This window comes from Rhinoraja longicauda, chromosome 21, assembly GCF_053455715.1.
Source record: "Rhinoraja longicauda isolate Sanriku21f chromosome 21, sRhiLon1.1, whole genome shotgun sequence".
NCBI lineage: Eukaryota > Metazoa > Chordata > Chondrichthyes > Rajiformes > Arhynchobatidae > Rhinoraja > Rhinoraja longicauda.
The window spans coordinates 7,351,051-7,378,037 of NC_135973.1; the positions used below are offsets into that span (position 1 = coordinate 7,351,051).

Genomic DNA, 26,987 nt, shown 5'->3' on the forward strand with positions numbered 1-26,987 from the left:
ACACCTTATCACATCCCTGCAGAAGATGCCTCAGAGCACTTCACACGTGGTGGATTGCTTTGAATGGCTACGTTACAACGTTCTCAACAAGATGAGACTATCAAACCCATATGTATTTATCCACCCTGCAGCTGATCGCAATCTATTGGACAGCACTAACTTCTCCCACACCCTTTGGGTGGTAAAACACATCTTGACGCTGAGCTGCCTTTAAAAAATGGAGTTAGTTGCTTCATTGTGCTGGAAGCACTGAGGATCGACAGCTAACAAAACGCTGGAGTAACTCAGCGGGACAGGCAGCGTCTCCGGAGAGAAGGAATGGGTGGCGTTTCGGGTCGAGACCCTTCTTCAGACTGAGAGTCAGGGGAGAGGAAGAGCAGAGATGTGGAAGGGTAAGGTGTGAAAATGACATCGAAGAAGACAATGCTTAAAGGGAATGTAGAATGGTTCACTGATGGCCGAGGGGCAGGTGACAACCATCCCTCAGCCACCATCCCTGGAGATGACCAAAATGTGCCGGGAGGAACTGCAGACGCTGGTTTACACCGAAGATAGGCGCAAAGTGCTGGAGTAACTCAGCGGGTCAGGCAGCACCTGTGGAGAGAAGGAAAGGGTGGCATTTCGGGTCGAGACCCTTCATCAGATTGAGAGTCGGGGGAGAGGGGAACTAAAGATATGATAGTGTAAGAAAATAACTGCAGATGCTGGTACAAATCGAAAGTATTTATTCACAAAATGCTGGAGTAACTCAGCAGGTCAGGCAGCATCTCGGGAGAGAAGGAATGGGCGACGTTTTGGGTCGAGACCCTTCTTCAGACTGATCAAAGATATGATACCCTGACTCTCAGTCTGACAGCACCCATCGTCACGATCGAACCCGGGTCTCCGGCGCTGGAGAAACTAGTGCGGACGGGTGATCGATGGTAAGCACGGACTTCGGTGGGCACGAGGGGGCCTGTTTCCACGCTGTATCTCCGAACGAAACATAATTTGGCCCGAGAACAATTGTTCTAATCCCAGTGCATCATATCTCAGAGTAACCAGTATTTGGACATGATCTACCTATTAATGATTTAGGTGGTGCAAAGGCCCCACTTTGTTTCTTCATTCATCTACTGGCAGTGAAACAATGGACATGCTGTGACTGTCCTGCCATGACATTGTCGTGGCTGTTTGTGACTGATTCCCAGGCATTGCTTTATTCCTTTCTCAGACTGTCCAGGCTGGCTGCGGATGTGTATTTGTGGCCCATCAACAGTTTTCTTTCATTGGGTCTTCCAATAGAAACGACACAACAGTGCAAATCCCCCAGTGAACAATGCTCCCCATAGATGCACTCAAAGAGCTCCACACAATCGGCTTGCTTCACTCTGTGAAAACAAGATCCACTCGTTAATTGGCAAGGAATTGTTCCTCCCTTCTGGTTCAGTGTCCATGGGAGCATTTGCAAATATGTTGATTCTGCTTTTAGTTTCTGCATCAGTCTGAAGAAGGGTCTCGACCCGAAACGTCACCCGTTCCTTCTCTCCTGAGATGCTGCCTGACCCGCTGAGTTACTCCAGCATTTTGTGAATAAATACCTTCGATTTGTACCAGCATCTGCAGTTATTTTCTTATACTGCTTTTAGTTTAGTTTAGAGATACAGCGCGGAAACTGTCAGAGGGTGGTGAATCTGTGGAATTCATTGCTTGTCATAGAAGATTATTAAGGGGCTGGACACGTTAGAGGCAGGAAACATGTTCCCAATGTTGGGGGAAGTCCAGAACAAGGGGCCACGGTTTAAGAATAAGGGGTAGGCCATTTAGAACTGAGATGAGGAAAAACTTTTTCAGTCAGAGAGTTATAAATCTGTGGAGTTCACAGCCTCAGAAGGCAGTGGAGGCCAATTCTCTGAATACTTTCAAGAGAGAGCTTGATAGAGCTCTTAAGGATAGCGGAGTTAGGGGGTATGGGGAGAAGGCAGGAATGGGGTACTGATTGAGAATGATCAGCCATGATCATATTGAATGGTGGTGCTGGCTCGAAGGGCCGAATGGCCTACTCCTGCACCTATTGTCTATTGTCATTGGGTATTTTCTTAAGGTGGGGATTGACAGAATTTTGATTGGTACGGTTGGTGTCAGGGGTTAGGGGGAGAAGGCAGGAGAATGGGGGTTAGGAGGGAGACATATGTAGGAAAATAACTGCAGATGCTGGTTCAAATCGAAGGTAGACACAAAATGCTGGAGTAACTCAGCGGGTCAGGCAGCATCTCTGGAGAGAAGGAGTGGGTGATGTCACCCATTCCTTCTCTCCCGAGATGCTGCCTGACCCGCTGAGTTACTCCAGCATTTTGTGTCTACCTAGGAGAGAAAGATAGATCAGCCATGATTGAATGGCGGAGTCGACTTGATGGGCCGAATGGCCTAATTCTACTCCTATTCCTTATGACTCCAAAAAATGTTGTCCCATCAAAACAGAAAGCAGCTGTGCAGAGGAATGTTGTAAGCAGGAAGACACATCCTTAGCAACAGTAAATACGGACAAACGTTCTTCCAGCTATTGTTCTGCTTTTGTTTGTGTGGCTCTTCCTTGAAAGCGATTATTTTCAACTCTCAGTGCAGCTTACTGTAAATTTGTGAAAGGTTAACCTAGAGTTACTGTAATTTCGCTTGGTAATTGCAGGTAACTAAAACACAACAATGTGGGTATTGACTCTTTGTTGGAGAGCTCTAGATGCACAAGAGTCTTTTACCCACAGTAGGGGAATCGAGGACCAGAGGACATAGGTTCAAGGTGAAGGGGAAAAGATTTAATAGGAATCCGAGGGGTAACTTTTTCACACAGAGGGTGGTGGGTGTATGGACCAAGCTGCCAGAGGAGGTAGTTGAGGCTGGGACTATCCCATCGTTTAAGAAACAGTTGGACAGGTACATGGATAGGACGGGTTTTTGGAGGGTTATGGGCCAAGCGCAGGCAAGTGGGACTAGGGTAGCTGGGACATTGTTGGCCAGTGTGGGCGCGTTGGGCCGAAGGGCCTGTTTCCACACTGTATCACTCTATGACTCTAGCTCTCATCAATAGTGTTAACTGTCTTTAAAGCTCTGGAGGGAGGGTTGTAGAGGTAGTAAACTCTCAGGGAAAAGGTAAAGTGGAAACTTGTTGCCCCAGAAACGAGGAACTGCAGATGCTGGTTAATGCAGAAAGGACCCACCAACTCTGACCACCCATTGCCATCCTTTCCCGAGGTCAGATCAATCCTAGGGGTCATTCCTGAAATGGAAGGTGGCGCAGCGGTATTGTTGCCTTACGGTGCTTACTACAGGCGCCGTCTGTACGGAGTTTGTACGTTGTCCCTGTGACCACGTGGGTTTTCTCCAAGATATTCGGGTTCCTCCCACACTCCAAAGACGTACAGGTTTGTAGGTAACTTGGCTTGGTATAAATGTAAAATTGTCCCTAGTGTGTGCAGGATAGTGTTAATGTGCGGGGGTCGATGGTTGGGGCAGACTCGGTGGGCCGAAGGGCCTGTTTCCCTGCTGTTGATCTAAACCAAACTGAAGATAGACACCAAAAGCTGGAGTAACTCAGCGGGACAGGCAGCATCTCTGGAGAGAAGAAATGGGTGACGTTTCGGGTCGAGACCGAGACCCGAAACGTCACCCATTCCCTTCTCTCCAGAGATGCTGCCTGACCCGCTGAGTTACTCCAGCGTTGTGTCTCTTGGTCTCGGCCCCTCTTGGTCTCGACCCGAAACGTCACCCATTCCTTCTCTCCAGAGATGCTGCCGTTCCCGCTGAGTTACTCCAGCTTTTTGTGTCTATCTTCAGTGTAAACCAGCATTTGCAGTTCCTTCTTACATATAAAAACTAAATTAAACAGTTTCACAGGAGAGAGCCTGTTTCCAAATGGACAATAATGATTCTTGGAACCGTTGCAACGGTCTTCAAAACAATCGCTGACGATAGACACACAATGCTGGAGTAACTCAGCGGGTCAGGCAGCATCTCTGGAGAGAAGGATTAGATGACGTTTCGGGTCGTGACCCTTCTTCAGACTCAGGGAAAAGGGAATCGAGAGATATAAATCTAAACTAAATGGCCCTTTAACTCCGTTTATAAGAAAAAATAAATTCCCTCAAGCCCTTCTTTAACTCTTTGACTACAATCTTCAGTTCATAACTATTAGTTACCTCTCTCATTCCCTCTCTCTCCATCCCTCCCCCACCCAAGTCACACTGGCTTCTCGTTCTCAACTAGCAAACTGCTAACATCCTTTATCATCGTTACTTTTTTTTGCATATCTTTCATTCATTTGTTCTATATCTAACCACATCACCGTCTATATCACTCGTTTCCCTTTCCCCCTCACTCTCAGTCTGAAGAAGGTTCTCGACCCGAAACCTCTCCCATTCCCATCTCTCCAGAGATGCTGCCTGACCCGCTGAGTTACTCCAGCGTTGTGTGTCTATCTTCGGTTTAAACCAGCAGGTGCAGTTCCTTCCCACACAAAACAATCGCTGATATTGTTTTAACATTGGAAGCCTGGCGTATACTAAATCTTTTTTATATTTGATTTAATATGTAAAGTGATAGTGATATTCAGGCTATAAAATATGCAGTAAAGTAAATTGAAAGTGGATTACTTGCACTGGTTGGAATGCAGTGCCAATGGTTATGAACTGAAGATTACAGCTAAAGAGTTGTATAAGAAAATAACTGCAGATGCTGGTACAAATCGAAGGTATTTATTCACAAAATGCTGGAGTAACTCAGCAGGTCAGGCAGCATCTCGGGAGAGAAGGAATGGGTGACGTTTCGGGTCGAGACCCTTCTTCAGACTGACAGCTAAAGAGTTGATGAAGAGCTTTAGGGAATTTATTTTTCTTGTAAAAGGAGCTAAAGGGTAATTTAGTTTCGTTTTAGTTCAGTTTATTTTTTGTCACGTGTCACAGTGAGAGGCTTGTTCTACGTGCTACCCAGTCAAAACAATACCGCATGTGTAGGAAGATGTAAATTTGTGGCGTAAATCTTCCAACTTCCAACCTCCTGCTTTCTCGTTCCTCTCCATCACAACTTGGCCCTGAAATCCTGGACACTTCCTCTTTGAAGTTCACGATAGTGATGGAGCAGAAGAACATGCTGTTGGAACTTGGTCTCCTTCGAGCCCTCCACAGTGTACAGGCACAGGGTAAAGGGGATAATGTTTAGTGCAAGATGAAGTCCAGTAATGATAGTCCGAGAGTCTCCAATGAGGTAGTTGGTGGGACAGGACCATTCTCTAGTTGGTGATAGGATGGTTCACTTGCCTGATAACAGCTAGGAAGAAACTGTCCTAATCTAAATTGGGACATGGTTAAAGATAATGAACATTTTATTGGAACGTCGAACCGTACAGCACGAGGACAAGTCCTTCAGCCCGCAGTGCCTGCGTTGAACATGATGCCAAGGCGAACTGAAAATAGACGCGAAAAGCTTCCAACACATGCCGTTGAACTAATCTCCCCTACCTGCATTTGGTCCATATCTCTCTGTTCCCTGCATATCCATGTGCGCATCTAAATGTGTTGGAAGGAACTCCAGATGCTGGTTTAAACTGAAGATAGATGGAGTGCTGGAGTAACTCAGCAGGACAGGCAGCATCTCTGGAGAGAAGGAATGGCCGATGTTTCGGGTCGAGACCCTTCTTCAGACATGAAGGTGACCACTTCTTCAGTCATAAACTTTCTTCATGTCTGAAGAAGGGTCTCGACCCGAAACGTCACCCATTCCTCCTTCAGAGATGCTGCCTGTCCTGCTGAGTTTCTCCAGCACTTTGTGCCCATCGAAATGCCTCTCAAACACCACAGTCACGTCTGCCTCCTCCACCATCACTGCCCTTGGCAGCGCGTTCCAGGCCCCCACCACTCTCTGTGTTTGAAACGATAACTTGCCCCATAGACCTGCTTTGACCATTACCCCTCTCACCTCAAAGCTAAGCTCTCTAGTCTTTATTATCCTTTAATTCATCCCTTTACCCTCCGCACTTTGTCCTACCAGCAATCCCTTTGACTTTTAAACAATTTCGCTGAATGCCAATGATTGTATTCATAGGAGTGGGTGTTTGATTACTGTGTCTTTGGCATGTTTCAGCTTGCTCGCCCTGTGTTTCTACAGCTGAAAACAATCATACGCTGAAGGAATGAGACAATGAATTATAAATGGATTTTCTCCAAAGTAATTTATGAAGTATTATTACCTTTGCAGAACCACGAACCTTCATTACTGTTCTATTGTTTGCCTGTCCGCGGTGATTGAATAACACCTTGTTTGATTTATTTTTCGACGTGTAATTCCACTGTTGTTCTGAACGTCAGTGCATAATCAGATATTATCGAACCTTTGGAGCTAAATGATGGGGTCTGAGGCTCGTAATTCAAGTCGCTGCCTTCCATTGCCCGCCTCCCCTTGATCGCGTGTCTCATTCCCCATTTAGAGGGCTTCAGACCACAGGTTTCAGAATCAGAATTAGAAACGTAGAAATATAGAAAATAGGTGCCCTTCGAGCCAGCACCGCCATTCATTGTGATCACGGCTGATCATCCACAATCCGTAACCTGTGCCCAACCTCTCCCTATATCCCTTGATTCCACCAGCCCCCCAGAGCTCTATCTGACTCTCTCTTAAATTCATCCAGTGATTTGGCCTCCACTGCCCTCTGTGGCAGAGAATTCCGCAGAAGAATCACAATGAAACATTTCTGGCCAAGTATGTACACACACAATGAGTTTGACTTGGTATTCTGCTTGCACATGGTAAAAGCACGGTGTACTGTACAGCAGACAATTAAATAAACCCCAAAACATTATAATTTAAACGTGTGAAAGTAAAGCACCGGAGTAAAAAGTGTCCTCAGACGTTTGGATGTTGAGCAGAGCATCTGCCCGTGGGAAGAAGCTGTTTTTATGTCCGGCTGTCTGTGGTGGCGGCTTTGATCGTCCGGACTCACCTCACAGGGGGAATGACTTCAAGGAGTCTGTGGCCAGGGTGCGAGATGATCTTATCGCTGCAGAGTGGCGCTGGCACCCGTCCGCCATCCGCCAAACCACTGAGTTCCAAACCCAAGTCCAGTCCAAGAAGACTGACGCAAGTTCTGTAAATGAACAGAATAGGGCCTCCAAGGACTGGTGCAAAATAATCCATACAAGGGACAAATTGTGCTCATAAAATGTAGACACAAGGGACTGCAGATGCTGATTTGTTTAATTTCTATTAAGTAGTGTCTCTCTCGCTCTCACTCTCTCTCGCTCTCACTCTCTCTCGCTCTCTCTCTCGCCCTGTCTCTCTCGCCCTGTCTCTCTCGCCCTGTCTCTCTCGCTCTGTCTCTCTCTGTCTCTCTATCATTCTCTGTCTCTGTCCATTCTCTCCCTCTCCCTCCCCCTCTCCCTCCCCCTCTCCCTCCCCCTCTCCCTCTCCCTCCCCCTCTCCCTCCCCCTCTCCCTCCCCCTCTCCCTCCCCCTCTCCCTCCCCCTCTCCCTCTCCCTCTCCCTCCCCCTCTCCCTCCCCCTCTCCCTCTCCCTCTCCCTCTCCCTCCCCCTCTCCCTCTCCCTCTCCCTCTCCCTCCCCCTCTCCCTCCCCCTCTCCCTCCCCCTCTCCCTCTCCCTCCCCCTCTCCCTCCCCCTCTCCCTCCCCCTCTCCCTCCCCCTCCCCCTCTCCCTCTCCCTCTCCCTCTCCCTCTCCCTCTCCCTCTCCCTCTCCCTCTCCCTCCCCCTCCCCCTCCCCCTCCCCCTCCCCCTCTCCCTCCCCCTCTCCCTCCCCCTCTCCCTCCCCCTCTCCCTCCCCCTCTCCCTCCCCCTCTCCCTCCCCCTCCCCCTCCCCCTCCCCCTCCCCCTCTCCCTCCCCCTCTCCCTCCCCCTCTCCCTCCCCCTCTCCCTCCCCCTCTCCCTCCCCCTCCCCCTCCCCCTCCCCCTCCCCCTCTCCCTCCCCCTCTCCCTCCCCCCTCTCCCTCCCCCCTCTCCCTCTCCCTCTCCCTCTCCCTCCCCCTCTCCCTCCCCCTCTCCCTCTCCCTCTCCCTCTCCCTCTCCCTCCCCCTCTCCCTCCCCCTCTCCCTCTCCCTCTCCCTCTCCCTCCCCCTCTCCCTCCCCCTCTCCCTCTCCCTCCCCCTCTCCCTCCCCCTCCCCCTCCCCCTCTCCCTCCCCCTCTCCCTCTCCCTCTCCCTCTCCCTCCCCCTCCCTCTCCGGCAGGTGGGACTAGTGCAGCTGGGAGATGTTGGCCGGTGTGAGCAAGTTGGGCAGCAGGGCCTGTATCCACGATGTTTCACTCTATGACTCGATGTCCTCTGGCAAAACATTCGGAGTAATAATTTGGCCCAATCATTGTCTGGTTCGGCACGTCACCCATCCTGCTGGGCCCACTTTGTTTAAAAAATTTTTGGTTAAATATAGAAACGCCGGAAGATTGGACCATATGGAACCGATTATAGCAGCTTTTAAAAGCATAATTTGCCTTAAATGACCCCAGTACGTGCAGGAGGGTGCTAATTGGTCGCCGCGCCACATGCCAGTGTTAATGTTATTTGTGGAGACTCCTTGGTGCCCAGAGCTAACAGCATTGCCTCAGACTGAAGGGCCTTACACACGAGGGGGCCCTTACTTCACGCACCGGCACTGGAACACGGGCAGCACGGTGGGGCAGCTGGTAGAGCTGCTGCCTCCCAGCGCTGGAGACCCATCTTCGATGCTGACCTCCGGTGCTGTCTGCACGGAGTTTGCGCGTTCTGCAGGTCTTCTCCATGTTCGCCGGTTCCCTCCCACCGCATCCCCGAAGACGTGCGGCTTTGTAGGTTAATTGGCCGTTGTGAATTGCCTAAATGTAGAAACAAAGAACTGTGCGGCACGGTGGCGCAGCGGTAGAGCTGCTGTCTCACAGCGCCAGAGACCCGGGTTCAATCCCGACTGCGGGTGCTGTCTGTACGGAGTTTGTACGTTCTCCCCGTGACCACGTGGGTTTTCTCCGGGTGCTCCGATTTCTTCCCACACTCCAAAGACGTGCGGGGGTTTGTCGGTTAATCGGCTTCTGTAAATTGCCCCTCGTGTGCAGGGTGGGACTAGTGTCTGGGGGTGATTGTTGGTCAGTGTGGGCTGATGGGCCTGTTTCCACGCTGTATCTCCAAACTAAATGAAACTAAACTGCTGATGCTGGTAAAACATACAAAACAACACACAGAGTGCCGGAGTGACTCAGCAGGTCAGGCAGCATCTCTGCAGTGCTGGAGAGAGGAGACCTTCAACGTCGGCAATCCTACTTTGCAGTGGAGCAGTCGACATGCAGAAACAAGGAACTGCAGATGCGGATTTAATACGCGAAAAGACACAAAGTGCTGGAGTAACTCAGTCAGTCAGGCAGCACGGAGAAAGCTTGGAGATGGGGCTGATATCATTGGAGAAATGTTATTAAGTCAGGGGACCAGAATGAGGCCATTCGGCCCATTGTCATCTCAGCCATTCAACCATGGCTGATCTATCTTTCCCTCTCAAAAACCATTCTCCTGCCTCCTCCCCGTGACGTTTGATGCCCTAAGAGCCTGTGATTCTGAGGCTGTGTCCTCCAGTCCAAGACTCTCCCACTAGTGGAAGAGTGAGATGGCACAGGCAAGTGTGAAGGGGGAGAGCTGGCTGCTCAAAGGATTTAGATTTAGATTTAGAGATACAGCACAGAAACAGGCCCTTCGGCCCACCGAGTCCGCGCCGCCCAGCGATCCCCACACACTAACACTATCCTACACACACTAGGGACAATTTTTACATTTACCCGGTCAATTAACCTACATACCTGTACGTATTTGGAGTGTGGGAGGAAACCGAAGATCTCGGAGAAAACCCACGCAAGTCACGGGGAGAACGTACAAACTCCGTACAGACGGCGTCCGTAGTCAGGATCGAACCTGAGTCTCCGGCGCTGCATTCGCTGTAAGGCAGCAACTCTACCGCTGCGCCACCGTGCAGACCAAACACAGGTGGGTTCCTAACTCTGGGCTGGAAACTGCTGAGAGCGGTCACCATGAAGTCATTCCATGTATTGCAATAGCAACAAATGCAAGAAAGTCGGCAGAATGCGGGGAAATCTCAGAAGCCGCTGCACTTTGTTCAGGATCTTGCATCACTTAGATGGCCTGTGCTTGGTGGACCCTAGAATGAATACCATGGACCACCTGATCCATGTAATTAATAATAATAATAATAATAATAATGCATTACATTTATATAGCGCTTTTCAAACACTCAAAGACGCTTTACAGGGATTACTAGAACATAGAGAAGAAAATAAATAGATAAATAAGTAAACGAACAGAGAAAGGAGACGGAAGGTGAGGTGACGGTCAGTGGTTGAAGGCAGTGAATGTGGTGAGTGTGGAGGAGTCTCTGACGGTTTGGGGTAGTGAGTTCCAGAGGGTGGGAGCAGCGATGGAGAAAGCCCTGTCCCCCCCAGGATCTGAGTTTGGTCCGGATGGGGGGGGGGGGGGGACAGGAGGTTGGCAGCAGCAGAGCGGAGGGTGCAGGTGGGAGTGTGTCCGTGGAGGAGGTCAGTCAGGTAGGATGGGGCCAGGTTATGGAGGGCTTTGTAGGTCATGAGGAGGATTTTGTATTGGATTCTCTGGGGGATGGGGAGCCAGTGGAGCTTGTAAAGGACGGGGGTGATATGGTCACGGATCGGGGAGTGGGTAAGTAGACTGGCAGCGGAGTTTTTAATGTATTGAAGTTTACTGATGATTTTTGAGGGTGAGCCATAGAGGAGGCTGTTGCAGTAGTCCAGACGGGAGGTGATGAAGGCGTGGATGAGGGTTTCTGCAGCTGTGGAGGAGAGGGATGGACGGAGACAGGCAATGTTTTTGAGGTGGAAGAAGGCTGTCTTGGTGATGTGTTTGACCAGAAGGAGGGGGTTTGATCAAAGATGATTCCAAGATTCCGGATGTGAGGTGAGGTGGATACTGGGAGACCATCAATATTGAGGATGAAGTTTTGGGTGGATTTGGTGAGCGCTTTTGGACCAATGATGATGATTTCGGATTTGTTGCAGTTGAGTTTGAGGAAATTTGATTGAAGCCAAGATTTTATTTCAGTGATGCAGTTTGTCAGTGTAGAGTGTGTGGTGGTGGAGATTGACTTGGTGGAGATGAGGAGCTGGATATCATCGGCGAAGCAGTGGAAGTTGAGACCATGACGGCGGATTAATTGACCAAGGGGGAACAGGTAGAGGATGAAGAGGAGGGGGCCAAGGACTGAGCCTTGGGGGACACCTTGTGGGAGGGGAGCGGTGGGGGATTTACAGTTGTTAATGCGATCTTGTTTGTGTAGGAAGGAACTGCAGATGCTGGTTTACACAGCAGATAGACACTAAATGCTGGAGGAACTGCGGGTCAGGTAGCATCTTTGGAGAAAGGGGATGGGTGACGTTTGGCTCGGAATCTGAGAGTCTAAAGAAGGGTTCCGACCTGAAATGTCACCGATTCCCTTTCTCCACAGATGCTGCCTGACCCGCTGAGTTACTGTCGCCTAGTCGGTGGGCTGAAGGGCCTGTTTCCATGCCGTATCACTGAAATAAAAATAAACTAGATTTTAACCAGGCTAAAAAGACAAAGTCTCACACCTTATGAAGGTGTGCATCTGCATGAGTGGGATGCTGAGATTTCTTTGAAGATGTAGTTATCAGATAAATTTCCTATCTACAAAATATTATAGTCATTTTTGTCATAAGTTCTAGGAGCAGAATTAGGCCAATCGGCCCATCAAGTCTACTCCGTCATTCAACCGACCCATCTCTCCCTCTCAACCCCATTCTCCTGCCTTCTCCCCATAACCCCTGACACCCGTACTGAGCAAGAATCAGTCAATCTCCGCCTTAAAAATATCTATCGACTTGGCTGTGGCGATGAATTCCACAGATTCACCGCCCTCTGACTGAAGAAGTTCCTTCTCATCTCCTTTCTGAAGGCACATCCTTTTATCCTGAGCCCGTGGCCTCTGGTCCTAGACGCTCCCACTGGTGGAAACTCCACCTCCACAGTCACTCTATGCAGGCCACCTTTTGACTTTATTTCCTGCGTTTTCTTTTGCAGATGGTAGTTTTGATGGATCCCACGGAAGACCCGGATGACATCCTACGAGCCAATCGCTCCCGTGAGAGAACGTTTATGTTTGACATGGTGTTTGATGACACTTCCACGCAGGTACCCGACCTGAACTGAGCGACCAGTTTATGTGCTCACCGGAAGGTGCAAAACGTTGCAAGGAAGGCCAAAGTTTAGATGGGCAATGTTCCAAAAGCCTGTAATGCAAACAAGTCAGTGGGCAGACAGAGGAGAACACGATGCAAAGGCATTTAGCACATGTGGCACCTCAATGGTTAATGGTTTATTTATTGTCACGATCAGTTACAGTTTAGTTTATTGTCACGTGTACCGAGGTACAGTGAAAAGCTGTTGTCTCGTGCCATCCAGTCAGCGGAAAGACAACACATGGTTACAGTCGAGCCATTTACTGTGTATAGATACATGATAAGGGAATTGCGTTTAGTGCAAGGTAAAGCCAGCAAAGCCTGATCGAGGGTAATCTGAGGGTCACCAAAGAGGTAGACAGTAGTTCAAGACTGCTCTCTGGTTGTGGTGGGATGGTTCAGTTGCCTGATAACAGCTGGGAAGAAACTGTCCCTGAATCTGGAGGTGTGGCGTTCTCACAATTCTGTACCTTTTGCCCGATGGGACAGGGGAGAAGAGGGAATGGCCAGGATGCGACTGGTCCTTGATTGTGCTGCTGGCCTTGCCGAGGCAGCCTGAGGTGTAAATGGAGTCAATGGAAGGGAGGTTGGTTTGTGTGATGGTCTGGGCTGCGTCCACAATTCACTGCAATTACGTGGTCCTGGATAGCTCACACCCTCTAGTCCTGGCAACATCCTCGTGACATGTCTGAGATCCCATTCTTTGATCAACACTGAGATTTATACCTTTACTGAATACCACAAACTTAAATTTCACGATAGAGAAAGAATATATCAGTTTTTACACTTTAAAGATGGTGGGTTTAAACATTTCCACTTCTAATTAGTATAAAATAAATATTCTACTTTTTCTCTGACTGTTTCAATAGGTAGACAATAGATAATAGGTGCAGGAGTAGGCCATTCGGCCCTTCGAGCCAGCACCGCCATTCAATGCGATCATGGCTGATCATTCTCAATCAGTACCCTGTTCCTGCCTTCTCCCCATACCCCCTGACTCCGCTATCCTTAAGAGCTCTATCTAGCTCTCTCTTGAATGCATTCAGAGAATTGGCCTCCACTGCCTTCTGAGGCAGAGAATTCCACAGATTCACAACTCTCTGACTGAAAAAGTCTTTCCTCATCTCCGTTCTAAATGGCCTCCCCCTTATTCTTAAACTGTGGCCCCTGGTTCTGGACTCCCCCAACATTGGGAACATGTTTCCTGCCTCTAACGTGTTCAACCCCTTAATAATCTTATACGTTTCGATAAGATCCCCTCTCATCCTTCTAAATTCCAGTGTATACAAGCCTAGTCGCTCCAGTCTTTCAACATATGACATTACTCCTTGATGCGTTTGATGGTGATATTGGAAGGTTAATGGGGGCCTTCCGAACTTCCAAGAACCTGCAGGAAATTTGTTCCCGTTGTTGGGGGGAGCCCAGAACCAGGGGTCACAGTTTAAGAATAACGGGTAGGCCATTTAGGACTGAGATGAGGAAAAACTTTTTCACCCAGAGAGTTGCGAATCTGTGGAATTCTCTGCCACAGAAGGCAGTGGAGGCCAATTCACTGGATGCTTTCAAAAGAGAGTTAGATTTACTGCAGCTCTTAGGGCCAAAAGAATCATGGGATATGGGAAGAAAACAGGAACAGGGCACTGATTTTGGATGATCAGCCATGATCATATTGAATGACTGTGCTGGCATGAAGGGTCAAATGGCCTCATCCTGCACCTATTTTCTATGTTTCTATGTTTCAAGTCCAGTGGGCATAAAAGCTGTTCTCGATATCAGCTCTGAAAACTCTTTTGTCCGTTGCCTTTAGGAGGATGTTTACTTGGCCACTACTAAGGATCTGATTAAAGGTGTCATTTCGGGATACAATGCTACAGTGTTTGCGTATGGACCCACAGGTGACGTGGAAACCTATTTTTAAACCATAGTTCAGTTCCATCATTAATTTATTTGAAGTCCACCTCTTTGTTGTGTTCTGCTCTCACAGACCAAAGCGTTTTTCGTTTGAGGGAAGGACAATATTATGGAGTTCCAGAATAACGTTGAAACAAAGAACTGCAGATGCTGGTTCATACCAAAGACTGACACAAACTGCTAGAGTGACTCAACGGGTCAGGCAGCAATCTCTGGAGAAAGAAGGACAAAAAGTGCTAGAGTGTTGAAGAAGGGTCCCGACCTGAAATGTCACCCATCCTTTTTTTTCTCTCCAGTGATGCTGCCTGACCCATTGAGATCCTCCAGCACATTGTGTCTACTCTAGAATAATGTTGTTGGGTTTTGAAAATCCACTCCCTTTCTCATCTCTGTGCTCGTTAATATGCAAAAGGACACAGAGTGCTGGAGCAACTCGGCAGGTAGCATCTCTTCGAAACATGGACAGGTGACGTTTTTGGTTAAGATCCTCCAGTCTGAGGAAGGGTCCCGACCAGAAACGTCACCTGACAGCGTGGTTCAGAGATGCTGCCTGACCTGCTGAGTTACTACGGCACTCTGTGTCCTTCTGGGTTGTTAAATTGTTAGCAGGGACTCTACATTCAAGCCCTGGAGATGGTTTTGTATCTCTGCCATGGATAACAGAGACTGACAGATTCGTGATTAGTAAGGGTGTCAGGGGTTACGGGGAGAAGGCAGGAGAATGGGGTAGAGAGGGGAAGATAGATCAGCCATGATTGAATGGCGGAATAGAATCGATGGGCCGAATGGCTTAATTCTGCTGCTGTTACTTATGAAGTTATGAACATATAACCATTCAGACCAAAATGATACTTTGAGAGACAGTGAGAGGAAACATTAAGCCATAACTGCTAGATTATTGGAACATACAAGGAGACCAAATAGCATCATAGGTTCTAGGAGTGGAATGAGGCCATTCAGCCCATCAGGTCTACTCCGCCACTCAATTGTGGCCGATCTGTCTCTCCCTCCTCACCCCATTCTCCTGCCTTCGACCCATAACCTCTGACTGTGACCGCGTGGGTTTTCTCTGGATGCTCCGCTTTCCTCCCACACTCCAACGACAGGCAGATTCGTAGGTTAATTGGCTTCTGTAAATTGTTCCGAGTGTGTTGAATAGCGTACGGGGTGATTATTGGTTGGGGGGGACTTGGTGGGCCGAAGGGCTTGTGTCTCTAAAGTCTAAAAGATAAAGTACTGGATGGACTCAGTGGATCTGTGGAGGGGATGGACAGGCGATGTTTCGGGTCTGGTCCCGACTCAAAATGTCACCCGTGCATGTCCTCCACACGTGTTGCCTGATCCGCTGAGTTCCTCCAGCACCTTTATGTGTTACCCAGGCTGGGGAACAGGCAGCAACTGATGGAAATTTAAACAAGCCTTTATTTCATACAGGAGCCGGTAAAACCTACACCATGCTTGGAATGAACTGCAAACCAGGAATCTATATCCAAACGTTGAATGACCTTTTCAAGGCGATCGAAGCCACAAGTGAAAACATGCTTTATAACGTCTCAATGTCTTACTTGGAGGTAAATCAAATGCCAATTTGGGAGGAGCGGGAATGTCAGTGACGCAGTTATTAACTGCGGCACAGTGGTGCAGCGGTAGAGTTGTGTGGGAAGGAACTGCAGATGCCGGTTTACACCAAAGATTGACACAAAATGCTGGAGTAACTCAGCGGGACTGGCAGCATCTTTGGAGAGAAGGATTCCCTTCCATCCAGAGATGCTGCCTGTCCCGCTGAGTTACTCCAGCATTTCGTGTCGAGCAGCGGTAGAGTTGCTGCCTCACAGCGCCAGAGACCCGGGTTCGATCCCGACTACGGGTGCTGTCTGTACGGAGTTCGCACGTTCTTTCTGTTTGCGTGGGTTATCATCCGGGTGCTCCGGTTTCCTCCCACCCTCCAATGATGTGCAGGTTTGCAGGTTAATTGACTTCGGTTAAATTGTAAATTGTCCCTAGTGTGTCGGATAGTGTTAGTGTACAGGTGATCGCTGGTCCACGCGGAGTCGATGGGCCGAAGGGCCTGTTTCTGCGCTGCAACTCTAAAGTCTAAAAGTAATCTCCAAAGAGCATCCAAAGGTTGACCAAATTGTACATTTACCAAATGGATTTACAAAAGAGAATTTGAATGAAGATTGATCAAAAGGCGTGCCCTTGGTGGGCTGAAGGGCCTGTTTCCGCGCTGTATCTCTAAAAAAGACTCCAATTTTTATCGCATTTGCATTCTTAGCTCAAGCTGAGAAGGACGAACATCTTTTCAGACGTGATGATCAGTGCACGACTGATTTTCTGTCATTTAATTCCTGCTAATTTTATTCCCTTGCTGGGAAGAAAAGCAAGCTTGAGTTTATATTTATCACCCCTTTCACATTAAAGTACTTTAGCACAGAATAATTAACTGAGCATGCAGGTATTGTTGTGTGGACATGAGCAGAGCACGTTATTGTCCCATAAATATTGAATATATAAACGAGCAGATAAATTTGATGGAGTTGCTGGAAATGAATGTTGAACAACATTCTGCTTTTCTTTTCACGATGCCCATTGATTATTTTCATTCATTGATTGATTGATTGATTGAAAAATGCAGCATGGAGACAGGTCCGTTAGACCAGTACGTCCACTCTGCCCATCGAACACTCGTCCACGCCGGTTCTACGCTCTCCCACTTTCTCGTGCACTCTTTTACACACTCGGGGCAATTTCCTGAAGCCAATGAACCTACACATTAAGGGCCTGTCCCAGTCACGCGATTGTTAAGGCGACTGCCGGCGACTGTCAAAGTCGTAGCGGATCGCCAAAATTTCCTTTTACCCAATGACAATGTCCACGACAATGCCCACGACAATGACCACGACAATGACAAGTCAGGTCGATACAAGTTACTTTTTTTGTGAAACGAGCACCTGGCTAAGAGATTACACCGTCTTCGGAAACATCGCATAATTCCCACGCTCACCTAACCGTCAAACTGTCGCCTCCAATCTACCTGTCAAATGTCCTGACGGTAAATAAATTGGTTAAACAAAACTATCTTCTGGTATCTTCAAATGCCTTTTCTTAATTTAATATTACGTGCTTCTAAATGCATCTGCGACAACCTAGCAAACCTGGGGACAGCGTGCGACAGACAGCGCCTGCAATAAGCCACGATACCTGGCGACAAGCCAGCTGTCGCCCAGAAATTTCTAGCAGGTAAATTTTTCCGAGATCCGCTACGATTCATTGAAGACTCCTCACGATCATGCTCGTGACACCCCAGTGAATGTTCGGCGACAGCCTAGTCGCTGGCAGTCTCCTTAAAATCACCTAAGTGGGACAGGCCCTTAAGGGTTTAACTTTCCAATGTTGATGATGTGCATGATTTTAAACGCAGTATTGGACGCTGTCAGAAGGGGGCAGTAATGGTTGAACCTGCTGCCAGCTCAACTACACTAAACTTCACACTTCTGCACTGCACATTTTGCTTGGGCAGCTTACACCCCAGCAGTGCGATTATAGATATCTCTAACTTCAAGTAACCCTTACTTTCCCTCACCCTCCGTCCCTCCCCCACCCTGGTTCTCCGACTAGTCCCGATCTCAGTCCCGATCAAGTTTTACTGATTATATGTCTCCTCAGCTAACAATGAACTATTCTACATTTTCTTTGATCAGCGTCCCCTTTGATCGGTGTTTTCACACCTTAGCCTTCCATTTCTCTATGTCTCCCTCTCCTCTGACTCAGCCTGAAGAAGGGTCTCGACCTGAAACGTCACCCATTCCTTCTCTCCAGTGATGCGGCCTGTCCCGCTGAGTTACTCCAGCATCTTGTGTCTGTCTTCACACTTCCAATGTCCCGTAAAACTGAACGTTCTCTGGATCAAACCTTGTACCGTACCATGTGGGAAGGAACTGCAGATGCCGGTTTAAACTGAAGATAGACGACAGAAAGCTGGAGTAACTCAGCGGAACAGGCAGCATCTCTGGAGAGAAGGAATGGGTGAAGTTTCGGGTCGAGACCCTTCTTCAGCTTTTTGCATCTAACTTGTACCTGACCGTTTCTGTAGTTTAGTCACGGTAGATCTGCAGAGCTCTGAAATTAAATTTAAAAGGTCTAATCTATTTTCTTATCTCAAAATGCTTCCTGCCATGTTAATGTCAAAGCAAGGCAATAATAAGTGGTCGGGAATGTGTAGGAAAGAAACTGCAGATGCTGGTTTAATTAAAACCAGCAGTTTGTTTCCTATTTAAACCAGCATCTACAATTTTTTACTTGCACAATTTGCCGCTCCACCGCAAAATCCCCTCGAGCTATGTCAACTTCGAAGAAGTTCCCCTCCTCTCTCCGACAAGGGTGAAGCAACATCCTCTCTCAAGTCTGAAGATGGGCCTCGACCCGAAATGTCACTTCTTCATTCTCTCCCGAGGTGCTGCCTGTCCCGCTGAGTTACCTCAGCGTTTTGTGCCCCCCATAAGTGGCTGAAAAGGTGCAATTACTTAGGGGGGAAGAATGGTGTTGAAGAATGACGCAGTTTCTCAACTTTCGTTTTCATTTCAGATCTATAATGAAATGATCCGCGACCTCTTGAACCCTTCCTCAGGGTTTCTGGATTTGAGGGAGGACTCGAGAGGCGGGATTCAGATAGTTGGCATCACTGAATTCTCCACCAGCAATGCGATGGAGGTAGGCTCTGCAATAATAGATTTAGTTGCAGCGTGCAATGGTGTCAAGTTAGGAAAAGGGCACGTACAACGAGATCTGGGTGTCCTAGTGCATCAGTCACTGAAAGGAAGCATGCAGGTACAGCAGGCAGTGAAGAAAGCCAATGGAATGTTGGCCTTCATAACAAGGGGAGTTGAGTATAGGAGCAAAGAGGTCCTTCTGCAGTTGTACAGGGCCCTAGTGAGACCGCACCTGGAGTACTGTGTGCAGTTTTGGTCTCCAAATTTGAGGAAGGATATTCTTGCTATTGAGGGCGTGCAGCGTAGGTTTACTAGGTTAATTCCCGGAATGGCGGGACTGTCATATGTTGAAAGACTGGAGCGACTAGGCTTGTACACGCTGGAATTTAGGATGAGAGGGGATCTTATCGAAACGTATAAGATTATTAAGGGGTTGGACACGTTAGAGGCAGGAAACATGTTCCCAATGTTGGGGGAGTCCAGAACTAGGGGCCACAGTTTAAGAATAAGGGGTAGGCCATTTAGAACGGAGATGAGGAAAAACTTTTTCAGTCAGAGAGTTGTAAATCTGTGGAATTCTCTGCCTCAGAAGGCAGTGGAGGCCAAGTTTCTGAATTCATTCAAGAGAGAGCTATATAGAGCTCTTAAGGATAGCGGAGTCAGGGGGTATGGGGAGAAGGCAGGAACGGGGTACTGATTGAGAATGATCAGCCATGATCACATTGAATGGTGGTGCTGGCTCGAAGGGCCGAATGGCCTACTCCTGCACCCATTGGCTATTGGCTATTGTCTATTCTGCCTGACCCTCTGAGTTACTCCAGTTACCCTCTGAGTTACCCTCTGAGTTACTGAATATGTACTCGGCAGTGGGAAGGTTCTCGGCCTTAGTTATTTAATTGGCATCATCCGCGATTACTTATATATTGCGATCTCGAGCACTGTCTGTGTGGAGTTTGCATGTTCTCCCTGTGACCGTGTGGATTTCCTCCCACATCCCCCAAAGGCGGGCGGGTGTATAAGTTAATCGGCCTCTTGAAATTGCCCCCAGTGCGTGGGGTGCGGAGGTGAAAGTGGGATACAACTAAGGTTGCCAACTTCCTCACTCCCAAATAAGGGACAAAGGGTGACGTCACCGCCCCGCGCCCCCAGCCCTGCCCGGGCGGCCGCCATTGGTGGAGCAGGAGCACGTGGCCGCTGGCTGGGTGAGGTCACATGGGGCGCGGGGCGGCGACGTCACCCTTTGTCCCTTATTTGGGAGTGAGGAAGTTGGCAACCCTACTAATACGGGGACAAGGACTAATTTAGCTCAAACTGCGAGACGTCCCGGCTAATACGGGACAGTTGGCATCCCTAGATACAACAGAGCTCGTGTGAATGGGTGATGGAAGGTTGGCTTGGACACGGTAGGTCGAAGGGCTTGTTTCCACACTGTGTGACTCTTTGACTCGCTATTTCTTCTGGTTCTGTTCGCTGTGATCCAACGAGGTTCCGGGCCAAAGACCTTACCAGTCAAATACTTTTTGCTTTGAAACACATACAGTAAGGTCCAGCATCCCTGCCCACGGTGGTAAGCTATCAAAATGCATTAACCACTCGTTGTAGAGCAGCTTGCTGTTGAAGTCAGCACATGACGTCAGTGTTAGTTGGGTTTATTTTCACCGCTGGTTTTTTTTTTTGCAGCAAAAACCTACCTCCAAACCGTTCAGGAAACTTAGGTGGAATTACAAGTGAGCTTTTTTCTCTTTTACATCATCTTCAGATCATGCATCTGCTGACAAAGGGAAACCGCCAGCGGACGCAGGAGCCGACAGCGGCCAACAGCACCTCCTCGCGCTCCCACGCTGTGCTGCAGGTGACCGTCAAGCAGCGGAGCCGAGTCAAGGACATTACAGAGGAGGTCCGCATTGGCCGTCTCTTCCTGATCGACCTCGCCGGGTCCGAGAGAGCATCTCAGGTAATCTTGGGGGTCTTCTTCTCCTGTCGTATGTCTTTTAGACCTGCAGCTCCGTTGAGGTGAGCCAGGCCAACGGGTCAATCGGACCTCGTTCACCATCGGGTGGCTGGTATTTGGGGAAACTGGTGACTATGTGCTCCACTGTCTGTGTTGGGTCCCCACACTCGCATGGGGCACTGTCCACGAGACCCCACCTCTTCAACGCTACTCCATAGCAACCGATGCCTGTCCTCAAGCGATTGAGGGTTATCCACTGCCTTCGGGGCAGGTCCTGGCCATAGAAACATAGAAAGTAGGTGCAGGAGTAGACCATTCGGCCCTTCGAGCCTGCACCGCCATTCAATATGATCATGGCTGATCATCCAACTCAGTATCCCGTACCTGCCTTCTCTCCATACCCCCTGATCCCTTTAGCCACAAGGGCCACATCTAACTCCCTCTTAAATATAGCCAATGAACTGGCCTCAACTACCATCTGTGGCAGAGAATTCCACAGATTCACCACTCTCTGTGTGAAAAAAAACTTTCTCATCTCGGTCCTAAAAGACTTCCCCCTTATCCTTAAACAGTGACCCCTTGTTCTGGAACAAGGGCCAGGGACGTCCATGGGTTCGCCGATGTAGCGGTGTGGCCTCGATGGTTCCGCTGACTTCCACTGGTCTCTCCATCTCGTCTTGACCCAGGTGGCCTTGGAAGTTGTCAACCGGTGTTGTACAGAGCAGCTCGTGGGCTTGCACGTCAAAGGGGCTCCGTGACTTGAGGCGCACATGTCGTGGTGTCATGGGGGTAAAAACACAGGACAATGAATGGCGGCACAGTGGTGCAGCGGTAGAGTTGCTGCCTCACAGCCCCAGAGACCCAGGTTTGATCCTGACTGTGGGTGCTCGACTGTACATAGTTTGTACGTTCTCCCATTGCAAAGACGTGCAGGTTTGCAGGTTCATTGGCTTCTGTACAAATTGTAAATTTGTCCCAAGTGTGTGGTATATAAATGTATTCCTTATAGCCTTACGAAGTCCGTTCTCCTGCCTCCGACTAGCCAGGGATTTGCGTGTGTCAGCCTTGCGCCTTAATACGCAGCGGGTAAAAACATCTTGTCGCGCCTTCCCCCCCCCCCCCCCCCCCCCCCAACAGACTCAGAACACCGGCAAGCGGATGAAAGAGGGGGCACACATTAACCGGTCGCTGCTTGCTCTGGGGAACTGTATCAACGCGCTGAGTGAGAAAGGAGCCAATCGTCCCCAGTACGTCAACTACAGGGACAGCAAACTAACCCGTCTACTCAAGGTATCTGAAAGCCTCCAACTCTACCATGGCAAGCAACATTTACTGTAAGCATTTAGCACTCGACCTCCTTCTGCACGATGTGACGCAGGAATTTCACTCTGATCCATACCTCCCTGCACCTTGGCTAATCCTACCTATCGTTTTAGAAACATAGAAACATAGAATATAAGGGCCATTCGGCCCTTCGAGCCAGCACTGCCGTTCAATATTTACGTGGCTGGTCATCCAAAATCAGTACCCTGTTCCTGCTTTCTCCCCATTTCCCTTCATTCCGTTAGCCCTAAGAACTAAATCTAACTCTCTCTTGAAAAGATCCAGTGAATTGGCCTCCACTGCCTTCTGTGGCAGAGAATTCCACAGATTCACAACTGTCTGGGTGAAAAAGTTTTTCCTCATCTCAGTCCTAAATGGCCTACCCCTTATTCTTAAGCTGTGACCCCTGGCTCTGGACTCCCCCAACATTGGGAACATTTTTCCTGCATCTAGCCCATCCAATCCCTTAAGAATTGTGTATGTTTCTACAACATCCCCTCTCATCCTAAAATTCCAATGAATATCAGCCCAGTCGATCCAGATAGCGTTTTTTTAATCAAATAGCGTTGTCCAATCCCAATTTTACATGTTTCTATAAGATCCCATCTCATCCTTCTAAATTCCAGTGAATATAAGCCCAGTCGATCTCCATTGACCTTCGATTTTAACCAGCATCTGCAGGTTTTTTTCCCTACTGATGATTTGTTTATGTTTTATTGTAGGACTCCTTGGGTGGAAACAGCAGAACAGTCATGATTGCTCACATCAGCCCGGCCAGCAGCTCGTTTGAGGAGTCCAGGAATACGTTGATGTACGCTGACCGCGCCAAGAATATTAAAACCAGGGTACGAGGAAGAAAAATAAACTAAATCCAACTCGTTCAGCTGTGGTTCTGTGTAGTGGGAGAAGTGGCTGCACTGGTTTTCTCTCCAGTCTTTGCAAGAGGATGGGGAGTGCGGGTTTGTATGCGTGAGTGTGCGAGCGCGTGCGTGAGTGTGCAAGTGTGTGCGTACAAGTGTGCAAGTGTGTGCCTGTGACTGATTGAATGAATGAATGAAATAGCACTGAAATAGGCAGAGACGAGAGAAAGATACAGAGTGCAGAATATAGTTCCCAGCATTGGAGTGCATCAGTTCCTTAGACAAAGTATAATGTCCGCAATGGGGTCTAGGTGAATCAGACAGTGCCCTAGCTTGTGGAAGGACCACTTCATAAGCCTGATCACAGAGTGGAAGAAGCCGTTCCTGAGTCTGGTGGTGCGCACTTTCGAGCTTCGGTATCTTCTGCCCGAACAAAAATCTTGGAGAAGAAGGAATGGTCGGGGTGGGACAAGTGTTTGGTTGTGTTGGCTGCTTTGCAGAGACAGTGTGAAGTGTAGGTGGAGTCAAGTGTGGGGAGTGTGGGCTGTGTGATGGACTGGGCGACATCCACAATTCACTGCAATTCCTTGTGGTCTTGAGCAGAGCTGTTCCCAAACCAAGCTGTGATGCATCCCAACACTATACTTCCTATGTCGCATTGGGAACATGCCACATTTTTCTTTTAGTTTAGTTCTTTTAGTTTAGAGAAACAACGCATAAACAGGCCTTACGGCCCATCGAGCCCGCGCCGACCAGCGATCCCCGCACACTAACACTGTCCTACAACACTGGGGGACAATTTACAATTTTACCAAGCCAATTAACCTAGAAGGGTCTCGACCCGAAACGTCACCCATTCCTTCTCTCCCGAGATGCTGCCTGACCTGCTGAGTTACTCCAGCATTTTGTGAATAAACCTACAAACCTGTTTATTCACAAAATGCTGGAGTAACTCAGCAGGTCAGGCAGCATCTCGAGAGAGAAGGAATGGGTGACGTTTCGGGTCGAGACCCTTCTTCAATCCTTCTTTAAATCGATTTGTACCAGCATCTGCAGTTATTTTCTTAACCTACAAACCTATGCGACTTTGGAGTGTGAGAGGAAACCGGAGCACCCAGAGAAAACCCACGCAGGTCACAGGGAAAACGTACAAACTCCATACAGACGGCACCCCTGGTGAGGATCGAACCCGGGTCTCTGGCGCTGTAAGACCACATCTCTTCCCGCAGCGCCACCGTGCCCCCCAATCTCCTGAGGATGAAGAGGCATTGGCTTGCCACCTTGGCTGCCGTTTCAAGATGGTTGATCCACGACATATTGTCAGTAATATTTTATCCTTCATACTTTTACCAGAGGCCGCTGGAGAGAGGAACGCAGGACACTTAGCTCAGGACTACAGAGCACTGTTAAGACAACATTTTAAGCAACTGCACCCATGTGAAATGCCACACTCAAAATGTGCTGTTGTATTTATTCACAAAATGCTGGAGTAACTCAGCAGGTCAGGCAGCATCCCAGGAGAGAAGGAATGGGTGACGTTTCGGGTCGAGACCCTTCTTCAGACTGATGTCAGGGGGGCGGGACAAAGGAAGAAATGCTGTTGTATGATTGCCATCCTTCAGAGAGATTCAGAGGAGCAATAAAATAATCCACTCTTATCAAGATGGAAACCGAAGTGAAAACTTTATTTTGCGCGCGATGTACTTTATTAACTCTGTCTGCGCTTATATAAGAACGTTTATCGAGTTGGAACATCTGAAAGTTAATTAAATGTTTCTGAGACGTAGTTACTGCAGTCATTGAGGGAAGCATAGCAATCTTAGCAGAACAAAAGCCCACAATAGGTCGCGACAATAAACAAGTAAAACGTTTTACTAATTTCAGCTGAAGATTTTTAATTGGCGCGTATTGTATTAAGCAACGATGATCATCTGGTGTGCAGACAAGTGTCCACTTGCACCTCAATAGAATTTGCTTTAGTTTTTACTTTAGATTTTACTTTAGAGATACAGCGTGGAAACAGGCCCTTCGGCCCATCGAGTCCGTGCCAACCAGCGATCACACCGTACGCTAGCACAACCCAACACACTAGGAACAATTTTACAGGAGCAATTTAACCTACAAACCTGCACGTCTTTTGAATGTGGGAGGAAACCGGAGCACCTGGAGAAGCCCACACGGTCACAGGGAGAACGTACAAACTCCGTACAGACAGCACCCGTGGTCAGGATCGAACCCGGGTCTCTGGCGCTGTAAAAGCAGCAACTCTACCTCTGCTCTACTGAGAATAATGTTACCTCTGACAGTGCAGCACTCTCTCATTGCTGTAGCCAAGTGGAAACCTAGGTTTAAGCTCCAAGCTCACTCATAGAAGCAGAGAGTCATACAGTGTGGAAACAGGCCCTTCGGCCCAACGTGCCCACGCCGACCTGCAGGCCCCATCTAAAATAGTCCCGCCTGCCTGCGTTTGGCCTGTATCCCTCTAAACCTGTCCTATCCAAGGACCTGTCTAAATGTCTCACTCCAAAGGTTTGTGTTTTTTTGGGGGTTTGAGACACGCCACGTATTTTAGTAGATGCAAAAAGAAATTTGATAAAAAATGAAATGTTTGCTGTTGCCATGGCAACAGGACTCAGCCGATATCATCGTTGTCATTGTTTGGTGTTGGCTAGTACACATTGTTCTGACTGACACAATGTACCACAGGTTCCAGCTAATGCAATTTCCCTTGTAGATATCAATCAGTCTCCTTTGTCCCGACCTTAACAATATGATGAGCTTTTGAAGGCACTGGGCCTGTACTCGCTGGAGTTTAGAAGGATGAGAGGGGACCTCATTGAAACTTACCGAATAGTGAAAGGTCTGGATAGAGTGGATGTGGAGAGGATGTTTCCACTAGTGGGAGAGTCTAGGACCGGAGGCCACAGCCTCAGAATAAAAGGATGTTCCTTTAGGAAGGAGATAAGGAGCAATTTCTTTAAACAGAGGGTGGTGAACCTGTGGAATTCATCGCCACAGAAAGCTGTGAACGCCAAGTCAGTGGATATTTTTAAGATTGATACGAGTATGTTTTGGGGAGAAGGCAGGAGAATGGGTTTAAGAGGAAAAGATTTAGATTTAGATTTAGATTTTTTTTTAGATTTAGAGATACAGCGCAGAAACAGGCCCTTCGGCCCACCGGGTCCGCGCCGCCCAGCGATCCCCGCACATTAACACTATCCTACACCCACTAGGGACAATTTTTACATTTGCCCAGCCAATTAACCTACATTCCTGCACGTCTTTGGAGTGTGGGAGGAAACCGAAGATCTCGGAGAAAACCCACGCAGGTCACGGGGAGAACGTACAAACACCGTACAGACGGCGCCCGTAGTCGGGATCGAACCCGAGTCTCCGGCGCTGTATTCGCTGTAAGGCAGCAACTCTACCGCTGCGCCACCGTGCCGCAATTATAGATCAGCCATTATTGAATGGTTCGAGTAGATGGGCCGAATGGCCTAATTCTCCTCCTATCACGTATGAACTTATGAACCTGTTTCTGGTTGTGTTTACTTCATTTTGCCCGCTACTAATTGCAGAATTATTCCACTGCAGGTGAAACAAAATCTGCTGAACATCTCGTACCACATCACTCAGTACACCAACATCATAGCCGATCTGAAGAAAGAGATCGAACGACTCAAACTGAAGATTGACCAACAAGGACCAGAGCAGAGAAAATCGGAAAAGGCCAACATAAGGGATATTCAAGGTAGGTTGGGCCAGTGATAGTCCCACAAAGCTGGAGTAACTCAGCGGGACAGGCAGCATCTCCGGAGAGAAGGAATGGGTGACGTTTCGTGTCGAGACCCTTGTTCAGACAGTGAGTAGACCGAGAGTCAGTGTGAGCTCGAGGATCACTGATTGCCTTTTGCAATAAAACCCAAAATCCCTCATTTCAAGTGTAGGAAGGAAATGCAGATGCTGGTTTACACTGAAGATAGACACAAAATGCTGGAGTGA

The 26,987-nt window shown here is 48.5% G+C and overlaps 1 protein-coding gene across 1 annotated transcript in view; it reads left to right on the forward strand.

Annotated features, from left to right (window-relative positions):
- Positions 1-26,987, forward strand: part of LOC144604218 (kinesin-like protein KIF19) — a 96,054-nt gene that overhangs the window by 19,124 nt on the left and 49,943 nt on the right. Inside the window, exons 3-10 of the mRNA XM_078418432.1 lie at positions 12,074-12,184; positions 14,039-14,126; positions 15,577-15,713; positions 18,727-18,852; positions 20,611-20,805; positions 21,940-22,092; positions 22,848-22,970; positions 26,580-26,736. Of these exons, the coding sequence (XP_078274558.1) occupies positions 12,074-12,184; positions 14,039-14,126; positions 15,577-15,713; positions 18,727-18,852; positions 20,611-20,805; positions 21,940-22,092; positions 22,848-22,970; positions 26,580-26,736 (1,090 nt within the window). The remainder of the gene's footprint in view (positions 1-12,073; positions 12,185-14,038; positions 14,127-15,576; positions 15,714-18,726; positions 18,853-20,610; positions 20,806-21,939; positions 22,093-22,847; positions 22,971-26,579; positions 26,737-26,987) is intronic.